The 17415-nt window shown below is 37.7% G+C and overlaps 1 protein-coding gene across 1 annotated transcript; it reads right to left on the reverse strand.

The window, feature by feature from the left end:
• Positions 1-781: 781 nt before the first annotated feature.
• GABRA6 (gamma-aminobutyric acid type A receptor subunit alpha6) lies at positions 782-16768 on the reverse strand. Its single transcript, XM_032627221.1, has 9 exons — positions 16459-16768; positions 16141-16259; positions 15488-15555; positions 13292-13512; positions 13124-13206; positions 12670-12813; positions 12108-12260; positions 10647-10906; positions 782-1847 (listed from the first exon to the last, which is right to left on the reverse strand). The coding sequence occupies exons 1-9, from the start codon at positions 16494-16496 to the stop codon at positions 1572-1574; spliced, it is 1362 nt and encodes a 453-aa protein (XP_032483112.1). The 5' UTR covers positions 16497-16768; the 3' UTR covers positions 782-1571.
• Positions 16769-17415: the final 647 nt, after the last annotated feature.

Raw genomic sequence — 17415 nt, forward strand, 5'->3', positions numbered from 1 at the left:
ATAAAGGCAAGAGGTAGTAATTCCAGAATATTTCTTTCTGGGTTTAGAGTTCTGGCTGATCTCAATGATGTTTAAGACCCAGCTACAACTCATGAGGGGTTTATTGATTTGCACAAACCACACCACATGCTTTCTCCCACTCCTAGTTCCTGTTTCCCTAATACCATTCTCTGTGGGAGAAACATGGGTAGAGTTAGCATCAGAAAGAGCTGGAATAGTAGAAAGGAAGAAGAAGAGTTTCATTCATTTTTTCAGCTTGATTGAAGTACAGCTGATAAATAAATATTGCAAGATACTTAACATATCCATCATTTCACGTATTTACTTTTTTTTTTTTTCTTTTTGGTGAGAACATTTAATTTCTGCTCTCTTAGCAAATTTCAATTACACAATACAGTGTCATCAACTATAGTCACCAAGTTATACATTAGATCCTCAGACCCCATTCATCTTATAACAGAAAGTGTGTTGAGTGAGCCGAAAAGAGATGAAGGATTGACTTTTTTAATATATCCTCTGTCTTTATTTTGCTGGTTACAGAATTCTGGGTTGAAAATCATTTTCCCTCAGCATTTTGAAGATGTTGTTCCGTTGTCTTCTAGCAGGATTGACTATTTGAATACGAATTCACGTGTTTTTTTTAGAGCTGGGTGACCAAGCCTGGCTGTCCCATACCTTCTATCTCGCAGAATCTGCAGGGACACTAACACTGGGGAGGTAACCACTTCATTTCCCCATACTTAAGGAAACTTCTGAGCTTTATTAAACAGACCCAGAGAACCATGTTTATTGTTGTTTTGTTTAGTGATACACTTAGAAAGGTAAAGCATATGAGATATAAGAACAGTCATAATATACAAGCCTTCTGCCACTTCATGGAATTATGAATGAGCATATTATTTTAAAAGGAGAGCTTAGTGAGATAAAACAACACTGTACTGCAGTCCAACTAAAGCTATGTACAAATGCATATATAATTTATGATCTATGTATAATTCATATGTATACAAACACCATCTTTTATTGAGGTAAAGTAGCACAGCAAGGTTAAAAACAAATGGCTAAGCTCAGCACAGGCTTTATAATGTCACTGAAAGCCATTTTACTAGCATAAAGGCCTCCAACATGCTGGTATTAACCTACTGATAAATATTTAGACTATTTATATTTTGTTCTCTTGAGAACTAAGCCAAAATAAACATTTTAAGGCAGGCTTTGGAAGTGTCAGCATTTCTTATTTTTATTTGCTTTGTGGTCAATGATATTCACAGTGACAATTAAAATATTGAACATTGAAGGACAGATTGGCAACTTCATCTTGAATCCATTTTATCCTTTTATAAAATTTTCTCTAATGTGCAGAAAAGTCATATTTTTTAGCAACCTTCACCTTCCAATTTTGAGGAGTAACGTTATTGCTTTTCTTGCCCATACATGCTTACTCAAAGCTATGTGTTAGAGATTTTCAATTTCGATTTCATGTTCAGAAAAGCATCTACACAAGTCTCATTGCTATTTTTAAACATTCAGAAAATGAGAACTCACAGAATACAGGTTATTACGGCTGCAACCTATTCAACACTGCTGCTCACTTCCATCGTGTCTTTGGAAAGATAAACTATCCAGTATACAAGGTTGAATCCTGCAAATGCAACTGGGAAGAGAATCCGAGAATACTGGTCTATTTTACTGGTACCCGCAAAGGTAGGAGAGAGGGGTGAGGGGGTGACAGGTGTTGACTGTAAGATGGGAGCTCTTGTGAGGACTGTGCTGGCCTTGGAGGATGGAACTATTGGCAATGTCAGAGAGGTGATTCTTTTCTTCAGATGGTACTTGGAATCAGGATGCTGTAGAGGAAAAGATACATATATATTCAGCCTGGGTAAAAGAATAGACATCCCTTAATCATCCGTTTTTTCATCATTGGCAGATAGTTACTGACTACTTACTATATAAGTTAAAATATCAGCAAATTCTTGATAGTAATTGATGGCACTACTTTTCCAAGAAAGTGGTAAAACAAATTTTAAAAACATTGATTTGCTAACATCCAACGTCCTCTAATTTAATACATCAGCAATTGATGCTAAGCATGTTCCATGCCCCAGAAACTGTGTTGAGTGTTGTACCATTAGGAGATAAGCCAGGTTATAAGGGCTTATCCACCCACCACCCCAGTTACGCATAAGCCCATAGGGCAATGGGTATGGGCAATGAGAGGGAATTTCATTTGGGAATGTGTGGGCAATTACTCAATACAAGAAAATAACAGCTCGACTAAATGGTATCATTCTTCTAGACACATTCCCAGCCTACAGCCTAATCTTTACCATTCATAAATTGGAACCCACTGAGGTATCAACAACAGCAAAAAAATATAAAGGTGCTCATGTACATCAAAAGCCAGTGACGAAATAGAAATACCCTTATATTGAGTGGGATGGCTGTTCTTCCCTGGAAATACGACTACCTCTTGGTCCAGAGTTGTATATTGAGAGCTTTCTGCTTTCCATTCAGAGCTTCTCTACTGGTCTCCTTCCATCTTAAGTTACCAAAGTGATATATTTACTAACCTCAGAATTGTCATATGTTCTTTTCTATCATGAGATTTTCTGTTCCACTGAAATCATAAGACAACCAATCCTAGTCTTGAAAGGGATCTTCAGTGCATTAAGTAACAGATGAGAAGGCTGAGGTCCAGATGTGGGAACTGCTTCGCCCATAGTTTCACAGCCCGTAATAAACCGGCTTGGTCAGTCTCACTGCTTGTTTCATCCCAGCATTTTCTCACCTTCAAAGTACTGAGCCTGGTTCAGAGACTCTAATTCTATTTGCGTTAGACTCCTTTCATAATGGTGGAGACTGGGGGGCTTCCTCTGATTCTTACCTTTTCTTGTCTATGGCCTCTAACAATCACTCTCCTTGTGGCCAGGTTGTCCTTGCTGGGTCCCTGCCTTCACACCCTGGCTGTACATTAACTCTGCTCTTGTAAAACTGCCTCGTTTTCTCCTTGGCAGCAGAATTACCACTTTGCTGCCTGGCAGGGTGTGTTACTCACGTGGACACAGACTCCTGGAGCTTTAGACAGCAGCCCACCCAGCAACAGGATGAGGCCGCCACCTCCCCTGTGCTGGTTGAGCCACAGGACCAGAATTAACCACCGACGTGGTGACATTTGGACTGCGGGAAACAACAACCCTGAGAACCTCTCTTCTCTATACTCCCATCCTGAATTTTGCTTTTGATTTGTCATGGAAGTTTGCCCAGTATCTATAATAGTCATCATAGAGAGTTCAAGCCCACTGTGCTTTTAGGGGCCATGGGAAAATTTGTTTCTTTACCAAAAGCAAAAATAAATCAGTATGAAGTCTGATTTGACATGACCATGGTGAATTTCAAGCAAAGAATATCTTTATTTGTTATCTGTTGACCCAGTATTAGGCTAGGCACTCTGGACAGAATTAAATAAATCATAGGTATTGGAGGTAGAAGAGAATTTAAAATAGAAGAGTGCCAAGTCTACTGATCTTGGATAGGAAATAAGTGACATTTTCTATTAAAAATATGTGACAACCCAGGACTACTGTGCCCAGGGCCACTAGATAGTGTGTGGATAGGACCAGAGTAGTGGTATTTTGGTCTCAATGCATGCTACCTGTGTTAGAGAATAAACATAGCATTGTCTGCCAAGAGCTTTCTATCATGTTTCTCAAACTCGGATTTGAATTTTCATCTATTATATATGTTATTAAAATATTCTCCACCTGAAAGAGCAAAATGTGTCACTGTTTAATTCTTCAGAAAGAGTTCTCTTCCTCCCAGATATAAGGAACATTAAAATATTTTACTCTAGTAAATTTTCTAAGGATCATAATGGAAAGAAAGAGGGCAAGGCTTTAGAGCAGATTTTCTTCTAAACACGTCTTGATTTTTAATAGCATGCATTGTCTGTCTGACACCTATGTTTCTTCCTTTTTTAGGGAGAAACAGGGCAGACATGAACAAGTTCACTGAGATGAAAGTGATTATAAACCATAATCTAGCATAAAAATGTAAGGCATTGTTTCACCTCTCTCTCTCTTTTGGAGATGTTGGGAAAACTTATTTGTCCATCTCTTGGCATCGTCACAGTGTCACAAATGACTTAATGAAGATTGCCGAATAACCCTTGTCCAGAGTTAAGCAACAGCATTCACCAACTGACAGCATGAAAAATGTATGCGCAATGGCATTCGCCTGGAATTAAAGGTCTCCTGCAGTAGGATTCCTCTTTTCCTCATCTGCTTCCCCAGACAATCTCTATGGAGGGTTGCTTAGGAGTTAAGAGGGCAGCAGAGTCAGAAAGCCCTAGACTGCAATTCCATAGATACTACTTAGCTGCTGTATGACTTAGACATGCCTTAGGAGTCACTGACTCTCCCTAAGCTTACATTGAAATCAACTGTACTTGAATAAAAAAAAGAAAGAAAATTAAACAAAAATGAAAAAAAGAAAGGGACAATTACCGTTTCAGCTGTAAGGTTTTTTTCTTTAAGAACTTGAGAAGGGAAATGTGTTCTTTCTCTGTACACATTTCTGCCTACCTAACTGTTACATCTCTCTGCTGTCATCACCTCTTCCCTGTAAATATTATTTCCGTTGTGCTTTATCCCCTTTCCTGACATGAAATCGCCTTAGTGGTAGAGGGCATATTATTCTCATGTGAAGTGTTCCACAGTGCCTAGCCAGTGCACAGAACACAGTGAACGCTTAATAAACATATGCCGAATAAACAAATGAATGAAAATCTAAACATTTCCCAAGACTTTGTAGTCAGGCAAAGAGAAGGGAACAAAACGTTTTATGATTATTTTACACTATATTTTAGCATATTGTTGATATTACGTTATATTATCGTTACCATATCTAAATGCTTACCATTAACAAGCACTGCATGGCACTTTGCATGCATTATTTTGCTTATTCCTAGGAAGAATCTATCATGTAAAAATATTATTTTCATTTCAGAGATGAGCAGAAAGCTCACACAAGTAATAAGCAGCAGTACCTCACTCAATCCCTCTCAGATGCCTAAGATCATACTCTTTTTTTTTTTTTTTTTTTTTTTTTTTTTGGCGGTACACGGGCCTCTCACTGTTGTGGCCTCTCCTGTTGCGGTGCACAGGCTCCGGACGCGCAGACTCAGCGGCCATGGCTCGCGGCATGTGGGATCTCCCCGGACCGGGGCTCGAACCTGTGTCCCCTGCATCGGCAGGCGGACTCTCAACCACTGCGTCACCAGGGAAGCCCCACTCTTAATAAATATTACTTTTTCTTTCCATCAGCTTTAGGTTTTAGGGCATGGTTCCTCAACCACAAAGCTACGGATATACTGATACTTCTTAGTTGTGGGAACTGCCCTGTACATCATAGGGTATTGAGCAGCATCCCTGTCCGCTACCCACAAGATGCCTGTAGCAACCACCTCCTCGGGGTTTTGACAACCAAAAATATCCTTGCTCTTTGACAAATGTCCTCTGGGGGAAAATTCACCCACCATTGAGCTTCACTGGTTTAGAATTACACTGTCTCATTGCCCAATGATGGCTGGGGGATTTCTAGCAGGCAGCAAATACAAGGTGCTCAAGGAAATGCCAGAGGGCTGGCTAACCCACACGCTGGATAATCAGCTCCTGGATAATTGGGAATCGGCAGTGTAGGAGACTGGACACCTAAAATTTAGAAGAATCACACTGAATTTCTGAAATGAAAAGAAAGCCAATATTGCAAACCATTCAAGCTACAGGTTTGTGTCAGATCCCGCCTGCTCTATTGTAAGCTCAGCAGCTTCAGCTGATGGTAAAATAAGCTTTTGTCAGAGTCCAGATGAGGGCTCAGCTTGGGGCTGTCACTGTTTTGAGTGGAACGCCTGTGGTTTTGAATTTTTCCGGGGCTCCCCTGCTGTTCAGTGTCATCCTGCTTTGGGTATTTTTAGAGCACTGTTTTGTTTTAAGTAACGCCATATTGCAAAGGTACTTGGAGTCAAACTGGACTTTGTGACAATCAGTTATTTGGTATAGGGATGAGGCATTTGGGAAGTACTTAGAGCAATTCTGATGCAGCATTTAGTGAGTCTAATATATTAAAGAAGAGGGGGCAACGGGTTACCTCTTAGGAGAAGTATTCTAACCAGGGCTGCATTACTCAAAGGACAAACAAAGTATCTGCTTTTAGAACCAGTGAACAGGGGCACCAAAAACAAGAGAAAATATTTTTGAAAACATTTATTATTGGACCTTTTTTAAGCTACATATTAATCATTATGGAGAAAATAAACTCTGTCAAATGTCCTCACATTTATTTTACAGCTGGTAGAATTGAGGAGCGGAGACAATTCCAGAATGCCTGCAGAGAAGCAGCTTATTGGTAGCAGTCTGGTGGGTCAGTGGTGCTAGTGGCATGTCTGAAAACCATACTGGAATGTTTGGAGGGTGCAAAATGGAATATTGGACGGTGATTTGATGGAAGGTATAGGGAGAGAGCCAACCACCTACACCCCTCATCTAATCCACCCCACCCTCTCTATAAGTCATATGACGGCGCTACCATGGGGAAGGGACATAGTGATCTTTCTGGTGCTCAGAGTCTCTGATGGTCTTAATTCAACTGTTCATTCTTTGGAGTAATGGTAGTATTGAAAGAAATCTTAGCACGATTTGGAACAGGGGAGGTAAATCTTTCAGTATGCTATGATTCATATTTTTCTACACAGGTGAAGGGCAACATAGTAATGGCCCAGCAGACGTTCCAGTCTTGAAAAGAGTACAGGAAGGACAATATGTCTTATTTCCCTCTCTGTGCCCAAGTTTCTCACAACTGACTGAGAGTTTCTAGAGCAGGGCCAGGCTCATCTTTCTTTTCTCTGCATAGGCATCACTTCCACCACAATCACCCCTCCAGACTGAGTTAGGTACTCTCTCATGGCTTTTTTTCAGCCTTCTATACATATCTAACCACAGCCTTTATCACAGTATATTGTTATGGCTCCTTGAGTAGTTTCCTCTCTTCCTGCTCAACAGGCAGCTCCATGATGGAAGAGGCCCTGTTGATGTCACTTACTAAGGTAGCTTCAGCATTCTACAAAGGATCTGGCAAAAAAAGCACTTAACAAATAAAGGCTTATGGTATGAATAATTTGATGAACACATAGGTACTCAATAAATTGGTGTCGGGTGAGAAGAAAAAGTAAGGTAATCAGTATAAATATAGTTATTATCTTGACCAATTAAATTTTGGTCCACTTAGTTTGTAGATAATTTACCAAGAACATCACACGTTCTGTGAAAAAGAGAAGCCACAGGGCTTCCCCGGTGGTCCAGTGGTTGAGAGTCTGCCTGCCGATGCAGGGGACACAGGTTCGTGCCCCAGTCCGGGAAGATACCACATGCCGCAGAGCGGCTGGGCCCGTGAGCCATGGCCGCTGAGCCTGCGCGTCCGGAGCCTGTTCTCCGCAACGGGAGAGGCCACAACAGTGAGAGGCCCGCATACCGCAAAAAAAAAAAAAAAAAAGAAGCCACATTGGATGTATTGATGGGTAGGGGGCCAGGGGATTCATTCTTAGGAACATAGTGGTGAGGGCTTAGATTTTTAAAATAACAAGAAAACTAGCAAAACATCCAGAAAGAGATCAAAGTCTAAACTTGGTCTTATATATAAAATAAATCTACCCCAGACACGTAATAAGCTCCGAAACAGGAATAACTCTCTAAAGCCAAAATAGCATACTAAATAAAAACAATATGGAAAGATACCCTATAAGCAGGAAAGAAACTGTGGACAATTTCTTCTCCAAATCTAAAAATGTAACGTCTCCACTTCCAAATGCCTTAAAATAAGAAAGATTAATACTCTATAGAGCACTTCTGAAGATTTAGTTTTAGATGTCTCTTCAGGTGTGAGTACTAGGCTTTAAATGCCTGAATTTCTTTGTCATTATTATAATAAATTTCAAGGTCAAATTCAAAGTGATAAAGTTTTCACGTTCATTCTAAGCAGTTTCCTGTGAAAAGCAATGTGCATATTAAAACATACAACTTAGAATCACATGAAATATCCAAGCACTTAATCTCATTTCAACTTTACCACATTGGTTTGCTATTTCAATGTCCAACTTACTCAAATAATGTTATTTTGATTACAACTGAAAAGGCATTTTAAAATGTCATGGTATTTGAAAGAAAAAATGACCTTGCAATCATAATACACCATTGTGCTGTATAAATTCGAAATGTGTAATTTGTTTGTTCCTCTATATTATATAAGGCAATAGCCAAGTTTTGACATAAATAAATAAAACTGTACATGTTCTATGTAATCATCTATATTTTTTGATGCCTACAAGGTTAATATTGTTAGGTTTGGTTACTTTTTATTTTTACACTTTGACTTAGCCTTTCAGAAACAAAATTCTCCTTTTCATTGCCTTGGAATATTTTAAGTGGACCCAGGTTTAGAAATATAATTTTTTGTAGGGAAAAAAGTCAACTTGCAAGGAAAAAACTAATTTGAGATGGTTTAAATGCAATTTTTTATCCAGCTTCCCAAAGAACCTGCTCATTATATGTTACTACTTTAGAACTATTAGAAGGTAGTTTATATGAAGACCTGAGATCTTAAATTCCATCTTATTAATAAATTATACCTTTACAATAATGGACTTAGGGAACGATAACTCTATGCTTTCTCTAAGGATTTGAAATCGTATTCTTCTTAGTAATATATATTTTAAAAGAGTTGAAGTAAGGAAGTTGGTCTTTCTTTTTGTCTCAATATCAAATCAGTGACTATATTCAAAATCACTTTTCTTAGCCTCTTTTTCATGAATTTCTTTTTTTATTTTTACTGTGTTTATCAAATAAGAAACTGTTAAATGGAATTATGATAAATATTAATTCTTCTTCCTTTCCAGCTATATGTTAAGATAATATATGACCTTTGGACAATATGTCAATTATATACCTATGTAAGTACAGATAGGTTGTAACATAATCACTTATTTTTACAAACAAAATAATTCTCAAAAATATTTTGAATTTATCTTTTCTGAAATATATAATTTTCAAGTCTTTTGAACTGGATCCTTAACATATTTGTTACAAAATTTATATTTTTGTGAACTTTCAGAGCACACACACGTATATAAAGAAAACATCATTAAATTAAGGGAAGAATTTTGGGAATAACCTTACCTACATACAGAAAATGTTTTATCCAGTGGTACGCACTCTATTATATTTCAGTCTTTGAAAAAGTGTTGGGCCTCAGCCTCTGTAAATCTGTGGATATTAGGAGTTCTGGAATCAGTTCCTAGTTTTTCTACCAACTAGTGCCTAATGTTTTCCTTCTCTGAGGCTCTGTTTTTTATTCGTAAGTGTAATTAGACCAGATTACTGGATGGCAAACTTTTTTTTTTTTTTTTAAAACAAGGTCTAATTCAAGAAAAAAAAAGTCTTTAAATTACATATTGCCACTTACTTATCATGGAACTGGTCTTATCCTTTAAAGAAATTGTAAATTCTCTAACAAGTTTCTAAGTTTATCAAAGAGAAAAGTTTCAATACAAAATTATCTTTTAAAGCCAATAAACATCTGAGTATTTGGAAAGTAAAACACACATAGCTTTATAATTTTTATCATAAGATTTAACCAAGAATTAACTGGGCTGTATGTGGTTTTGCGATTTGGAAATAGAAATGAGAATTGATCAGTTATAAAGAAATTTTCAGTTCAAAGTGTCTGCATTACTTGATTTTGTAGAGCAAAATTTTCCTCTTTTCAAGAGCTACTTGTTTAGAGTTTGTTTTGAAATAAAAATGTACACTTGTCAATCAGTTCTATAATCCAGTTTTTAAAAAGTACATGCGATTTAATTGTGAGAATTTATTCATAAGTGAAATTGAAATTTTGGGGCACATTTGAGACCCTTGAATTATTAATGCTATCATTTATTTTTTATTCAAAAACACTTTGGGGACCAGAGGTTAGCCACAGCAAATCTAAACTTAATTTTATAGGTATTTCTCACTGATTGTGTCTCAAAAAAACCCACATTAATATACATAATAATATGTATATTATATACATATAACATGAATGTGAACATGAGAACGTTTTCACATGAGTCAAAAACTTGGCTTATGACTCAGCATTCATAGAACCTAATATACCCATTGTGCCCTCCTGAAATAAAGCAGCGAGTGGATTTCTAACAGAAATGGTCCATAGGAGTCCCTGTTTGTTTCCTTCAGACTCTGAAACCTCATTAGGAACTTTTTTTTTTTTAACTTTATTCTCCCTAGTCGGTATAACGGAACCTGTTCAAAGGAAACATCTAAAGGCTAAGAATTTTCTGTCTCCTCTGAGAGCTTGCAATCTGCCAGTATTAGTGAGGGTGATGAAAGAGGAATACCAAAAGTTTAGAGCAAAGATAAATGAAGGATTGTTGCTTGGCTTTTTTCTGTGAAGCTGGAGAAGAAGTTGGCCTTGGAACCAAATTTATGTAACTCATGCCCCACTAATATTACTTTTGGACTATTTAATTGTTTGTGGTAACTATTCCGGCTGCCTTTTCCTATATGGTAGCTAACATTAGAAAAGTAAACAATTACCAAAACAATCTCAGCTTCCAAGGGTTCAGTCGCTTTTGCTATTGTCACCGGGGGTGAGGCTGCAATCTGTGCCTTCCTTTTGGCCTTCTGTGTCTGAAGATTGGTAAAGTAGTTGACAGCTGCGAACTCAATAAGAGCAGAGAAGACAAAAGCAAAGCAAACAGCTATAAACCAATCCATGGCGGTCGCATAAGACACTTTTGGCAAGGAGTGCCTGGCACTGATGCTTAGAGTGGTCATGGTTAAGACAGTGGTGATCCCTAGAATGAAACAGAATGAGAAATGCACTATTAGCATTTGCAATCCAATAACAAGATCAAATGGGAACATGATGGTGGAGAGGATTTTTGTTACAAATGTATTTTTTGTTATTTTATTATTTTTAATTGTTCACAATTATCATAGGCATTCACATTTTGGTTTCCTTCAAAGCCTAGTGTGATGATGTGTATTAATAATATATTATAATATAATAGCAAATTATTACATAACTAATAAAGCTTTGAACTTCTGATCAAATTTAATGCTGATATCTTTCGTCATATTTAATAAGTCTATTTGGTGTGAATAATAAATATAAATTAGATTTCTCAATTTTTTTTATTTCTAGCTTGGTTTTAAGATAAAATATCTAATCATGAGAAAATAATTTCATTACTCATCTGCCAGCAGTCTTCTGTCTTGGAGGATTTATATAATTCAAAGATGGTAAACATCAGTATATAAATATTCTTTTATAACTTGCAAAAAGAGATCTATTTTAGTATGGTAAATTAAAAAGTCAAAATTTGTCTGAGATTTCAATTAAACTCAGGTCTTCCCTATGAACTACTAAATTTATAATCACAAAAACTGAGAAAAATATTGGATTTTGTTACAGATGATATTTTTCTGTTATAGCTCTTTTTCTTATTTCATTTTGTTCCATCACACTAGTAGTGATTCTATACATCATAAGTGTAACTAAATATTTAGGTTGAACAATGGGGAAACTGGTGATATTTATCTATTTTTAGACCTAAAAAATGGTAATTTTTTTTAAGATCCAACCTAATAAAAGTGAGATATAATTTATGTATTTGTGGGTTCAATATCTTGGCCTTTGTTTTCATTGCTTTACATGTCAGTTTTTAATTTTCTGCTTTCTTTTTTTAGTTATGAAAAAGCAAATTGAGTTTAAAAACAAAAAAAAAAACAACAAAAAAACAACTCTCCTAAATAGGGCACGTCAAAGTCACAGGAGACCAGCCAGAATTCTTGCTGAGACTAATCTTTTGTTGATTCGCCACACAATGTGAGATAAGATGAGGGTCATTTTATATGATACATGTGTCTGAATGAGATAGGAGTTTATTTCCTTTGTGGGTTGAAAAAGTGCACTGGTGTGAACATTCCCCTAAGATACACAAGCAATGTGAGCTGGAGGATGACAGAAAGTAGAGCCCAAAGAGTGAAGCATACCAAAGACAGTTCTGGCCGGAACAGACTCCTTATTAATCCAGAAAGACACCTGGGAAAGAATGACCGTCATAATGCAAGGAGTATAGATCTGTATCATAAAATAGCCCATCTTCCTTTGCAAGTGGAAATAAACTGTCATTATTACGTATTCACCTGTTGGAAGACAGGTATATCAGGGTTATTGCTGTTGACTGTGCAGAAAGAATGCAACTGGAAATAAATCTTGCAGATCTTTAAATTAATATGGGTGGGAAGAAAACAAGCAAAGGCATTTTTTCAATGTATGACAAAGCTACTCAATCAGCAGATGATAGATACATCAACTCATTGTTTTCTGTGGGGTTCTTTGTGTCATATATATACAAAACTACTCACTCCAAGGCTACACAAATCTTTATATGCACATGGTTGCAAAATCAATTTTAAATAAAGCTACTTATCACTTTAAAACAACAAGTTTAGCTGGGGATGGATAATGCAGAAGAAAAAGAAATAGATATTTTGAAAATGTGCACTGGAGTCACCATGCAGGATTACATCCATGCGTTGGTCAAATGCTTACCTGTGTTAGATTTAATTGTCTCACTAGATACTGTTTGTCCAATCAGATCATACTGAAGGAGGCTTGAAGATTCTTCTGGGACTTCCACTGAGTAAAGTGGTCCTTTTTTCCATGTATATATGATTTCACTTTTGGGGTAAGCATCTGAATTTTTTAAACAAATTAAACAGAGAAGTAAATCTGGCTAATCGTGTGTTTGTTTTCTTTCAAAGCAAATCTTGTTCGTTATAAAAAGGAAGTACAAACAAATTTTTAAAATGATTTTCTTTAATCCTGGTGACCAAAACCTCTGACTGTATGATTGAGAGAGACATGATTAAGTAAGTTAATTCCTGGAATCGTACTGAGAACGTCAGAGTAATATTTCTCTTTTGCTTTCCAGTGTCTGACTAAAACCAAATAATTATGTATTTTGAATGCATTATTTGACTCTCAGAAGCTTTTTGTAACTTACAACTCCCAAACTTGAGTGGACAAGCATGCCCATCCATAGGAAAGTTAACCAGCCTCATAGGACAGTCAGCGTTGATGGTAAGCCTAAGGAACATTGAAATAAGTGGTTCTGAGTTAGTATGATGGACAGATAATTTGGGCAGAGGAAGTAGAATTGGGGAAACCTCACCTCATGGTGTATAGAATTGTTCCATTCTGCATTATTCTGAAGAGTTTGTTAGGAGTTGTCATATTGTGAGCAATTGATTTTTTGCCATTCCTGAAAAAAGTGTCAGGCGTCCAGATTTTACTGACCATCAGGTTATTCAAACTCAGAATCTCAGCTGGCCCCCCAAACTTCAACCTCTCATCAGTCCAAGTCTGGCGGAAGAAAACGTCCATTGTATACTCCTAAGACAAAATAAGAGATTCATGCATGCTGGGCAGATGGCTTATTAAGAATAGTTTATTCACTAGCTTACATACCCAATCTTAAAACTTAAGAAATGAAGCAACTTTTGATGACAATAACCTATCAGGAAAGTGATAATTTCAGTGACTTATTATGTTTTCACACTCTAAGATTGTAATATTATTATAAAAGGTAGTGTTGTATTGTGCAGACCTCTCTCTTCCACCTTCACCCTCCTTAACATTCTTCCTCTTTTTCTATCAGTCATCCATCTCTTCATCTATTGACCTATTGAGTTCCCCCTCCTTAATTTAGAAGAAAAATAGAAAAAGATTTAGTCTAGGTTTTATGCTGACCTTCCTACCATCAGTGAGTCTAACCAGTCCCTTAGCAGCTTGTTCACCTTCAAAGGTATCTCCGAGCAACATGGTACCACTTAGTAAAGTTCCAAGGATAGAGAAGCTTTACTTGATAAGCATACTCTTGTCTGCACATCATGATTGTTTTATACTGTTCTCAGAGAACATAAAAGCAAATGTTACCATGATTACCCAAACAGAGCATCACTTAAGCATGCATAATCAAAATTATGAGTTTTAATTTGTGGCTCTTTTGAAATAACATTAAAAATCTTAAGAATTATGATAAGGGCCTTTGCAAAAGTCAGTGATAAATAACAACTTATAATTAGGTCAAAATATGGCCAAGAATTGCTTTGCCTACTTTATATGTTCCTTTATGAGACCTATTACTGCAAGTGGTGATTATATTTTAAAACTATAATTTGACACACAACATATCCATATAATGATGATCCAGGCTATAACAAGCCTCTCTTGTACAAATATAAGATGTGTGTCTTAAAAAAGAGACACATGCATAAAATAAATTCTAAGTGTCCCCAGATTTCAATGGTACCGTAGAATATGGTTGTGGTTGTTTATTCTTGGGGTGAGTCAGTACTCAAATGAAAAAATATGATAGTTAAATAATTGAGAATTCTGGAGAATGCTGACTCTCATTTCTCTCAAGTCATAAGACATTTATCTCTTAAAGTACTCCTCACTCTCTCCCCCTCTTCTGTGTTGTTTTTTCTTACTTCTCTTCTCCTGCCCCCCTTTCTCTTTCTCTTTTACTCCTTCCTTTTTCCCTTTTTTTATTTCTCCTCCTTTCCTTTCTCCTTATCTTGTCAACTCAAAAAGCAGAAGATGAAAGTATCTAATAACTGTTTATCTAGAATTACATTCCCCTAGTACACTTAATGCACCACTTTAAAGAGTTATGTTTTTCTTCAGTTTTAGTATTTATATTTTACTTTTAGGGAGACATACTACCTGAGAAATATGAAGGAATATCGTAATATACTTTGTTCTAGAAGGCTGGTTCAGGTTTTCATTGCTGCTTACTATAAATACCCTCTTATGAATCCTATAGCCATCTGTACCTGGAACAGAGTCCCCAGAACACCTATTGGTCCATTTGCAAACATAAAAGGTGGAATGCATTACTCTTTCCAAAGGACTCCCTTTACTGTTTTAATAACACATACCGAGAAAGATACACTGCCAAAACAGCTATGTTTTAAATTTGATAGACATTCTCAATATACACTTATGTAGCATACCATCTTTGCTGGTGTTTCTTTTTTCTCCTCCAAAAATTTACTAGGACTTCATAAAGATGGGGAAAAATCTTCTCTTTGTAGGGAAGAATAGATGCATGATATGTGAACAGAAGAGAGGATATCACCATAAAAGGCCCCTCAGATTAGTACTCAAGCAGAGCTTTTAGTGAAATGTGAAAGAGATGAAGCCAGGAATCTGCTCTAATGGCCATTCCTTCCCAGCAGAAGCACACGTATTGCTTTTGGATCTGGAGCCAAGTTTGGTAACAATGCCCCTTATCATTCATTCTGGGATTCAGCCCTCTCCCCCAACTAAGCAAAATTACTCTCCTCACTCAGAGCTCACTCACCATCTCCACATCTGACACGGGCCCAAAACTTGTTACATAAATGTCTGTTTTGACTTCAGTGACAGCACCTGAAATGAGCCCAGAGGGATGGGGGCAATTATCATCAATGATGTCAAGGGGACTGAACTGAGCAACTCTATCACAAAGCCCCTTCTCATGGCCAGAATCTGCAACCCATCCTAAAGTAATTCCAGCAGCAGGAATCCTTCGAATTTTCAACTTTACAGACTCCCACCAGTTGCATTATTTTGAATTTATTCTGGCAAACTTGTGAAATTTAAGGAATGGACGAGAACTAGGTTAGTATTCTAAAGAAAATTACAACAATAATGTTTAGTGATGGCATTAATGGGACAAATGCTAAAGAAAGTGTTTTATATGGCAAATCCCATTTTACACTCAAACGCCCTATGAGGCAAGCACTGTTCATACACCCACACTGCATTTGAGAAAGCTGAGGCTTAGAGAGTTCAAATGACTGGCATATAAGGTTGCGAATTGAGGAAGGGACAGAGACTGGATGGGAACATACACATGGTCCCTCCCCAAGCCCTGCAACCTGCCACTCTGCTATCCTGAGGCCTCTGTGCCTTGGAATGGCACTAAGGGGGAAGAAAAGTACAGACGTTTGGTCTAGTAAGGATGCCTCTCACCTCCAAATCCCGGTCGCAGCCGATTGTCATAGCCTTCAAGCAAGTTGTCCAGGATCCGACTGATGTTTCTGGAGTAGAAGTTTCCTTCATCTTCCAGTTTCCCTAGGGCATTTTCTACCCTGTGAGTAGACAGTCAATGACCCTCACTCCTGGCCTCAGAGGAAATAGGCTGTTCATTCCAGCCTCGTCTACCCCACCACACGTACATGCCACACCACCCAGGCTGCTTCCATGATTTGGTATAGAAGTCACCCAGTGGGTGTGTGCTTGCCCTTTTCTCCGAGCAAAACGGAAAAATCGGGAAAAAGTCTTACTCACCATAGAATAATGTAGAGCCAGGGCAGAGGCGATGCCATCCTGCAGTGCACTGAAATGCCCAGTTCTCCCTCCTCCTGGGTTCTCCTCCTCCCAACCAGCTCCCCTTTGCCAATTAACTAGAGCAATCTCCCGGACCACTCATAGCCCTTCTTGTTTGTGTCTGGCCAGTAATCCAGTAGGTGAGAAGGTTGCCAGCTAAACTTGCAGGGTTCCCCTTGCTCTCTTCGCTCTCTGTTCCGTCTTTTCACATGGAACAAGGTGGTTTGCGGTCTTAGAGTACGTCCTAATGGACACTTAGCCTCCTCTGACTGACTTAGTTGGGAAATGAGAGTCTGAAGGGACAGTGCATGGTCAGAGAGCAGTGACAATAATCGAATAAGGCATAAGGGGAGATTAGATGGGAGAAATCCACTGCTAGTTTTGGCATGGACTTCGCAGGGCCCTGTGAGGAAATCTGGAAGGCAGTGGCATCTTGCTGATTGAGATTATGTTCCAACGGGCTCAGCATTTATTATTTCCGTGGTTCACAGAAGGATTTCTACATGGCTTTCACTGCTTAAAATGTCTAACAATATCGGGATCCTTTCAGATTCTCTTTCTGATTTCACCAGGTTTATTGCATCAGACGCCGCTTTCCTCTCTATTTAAAAATTGGTCCTCATTCTTCTTTGGAAAAAGCATTTATAAGACACCAGAATTACATTCTCACAGCTCTTGACCATCTTGCTGTTGGATTAGCATTTTTTTAAAGTGTTGAGTACTTCACTGATCCTTCTTGTCAAAGGTGTGGCGTCGCAAGCTAAGATACAAAGTTCTACCACTATCTTTAGAAACCTGGCCAGTTTCATGAATGCTGCCTATAAGAGACAGTCTGGAAATAGCTTATTAAGGTTCCCATGTAGAAATGCTGTAAGAATAAAGCATCCATAGATAATGGTTAATGATGATGTTGCTGGC

The sequence above is a fragment of the Phocoena sinus genome, chromosome 3 (assembly GCF_008692025.1).
Source record: "Phocoena sinus isolate mPhoSin1 chromosome 3, mPhoSin1.pri, whole genome shotgun sequence".
Lineage (NCBI taxonomy): Eukaryota > Metazoa > Chordata > Mammalia > Artiodactyla > Phocoenidae > Phocoena > Phocoena sinus.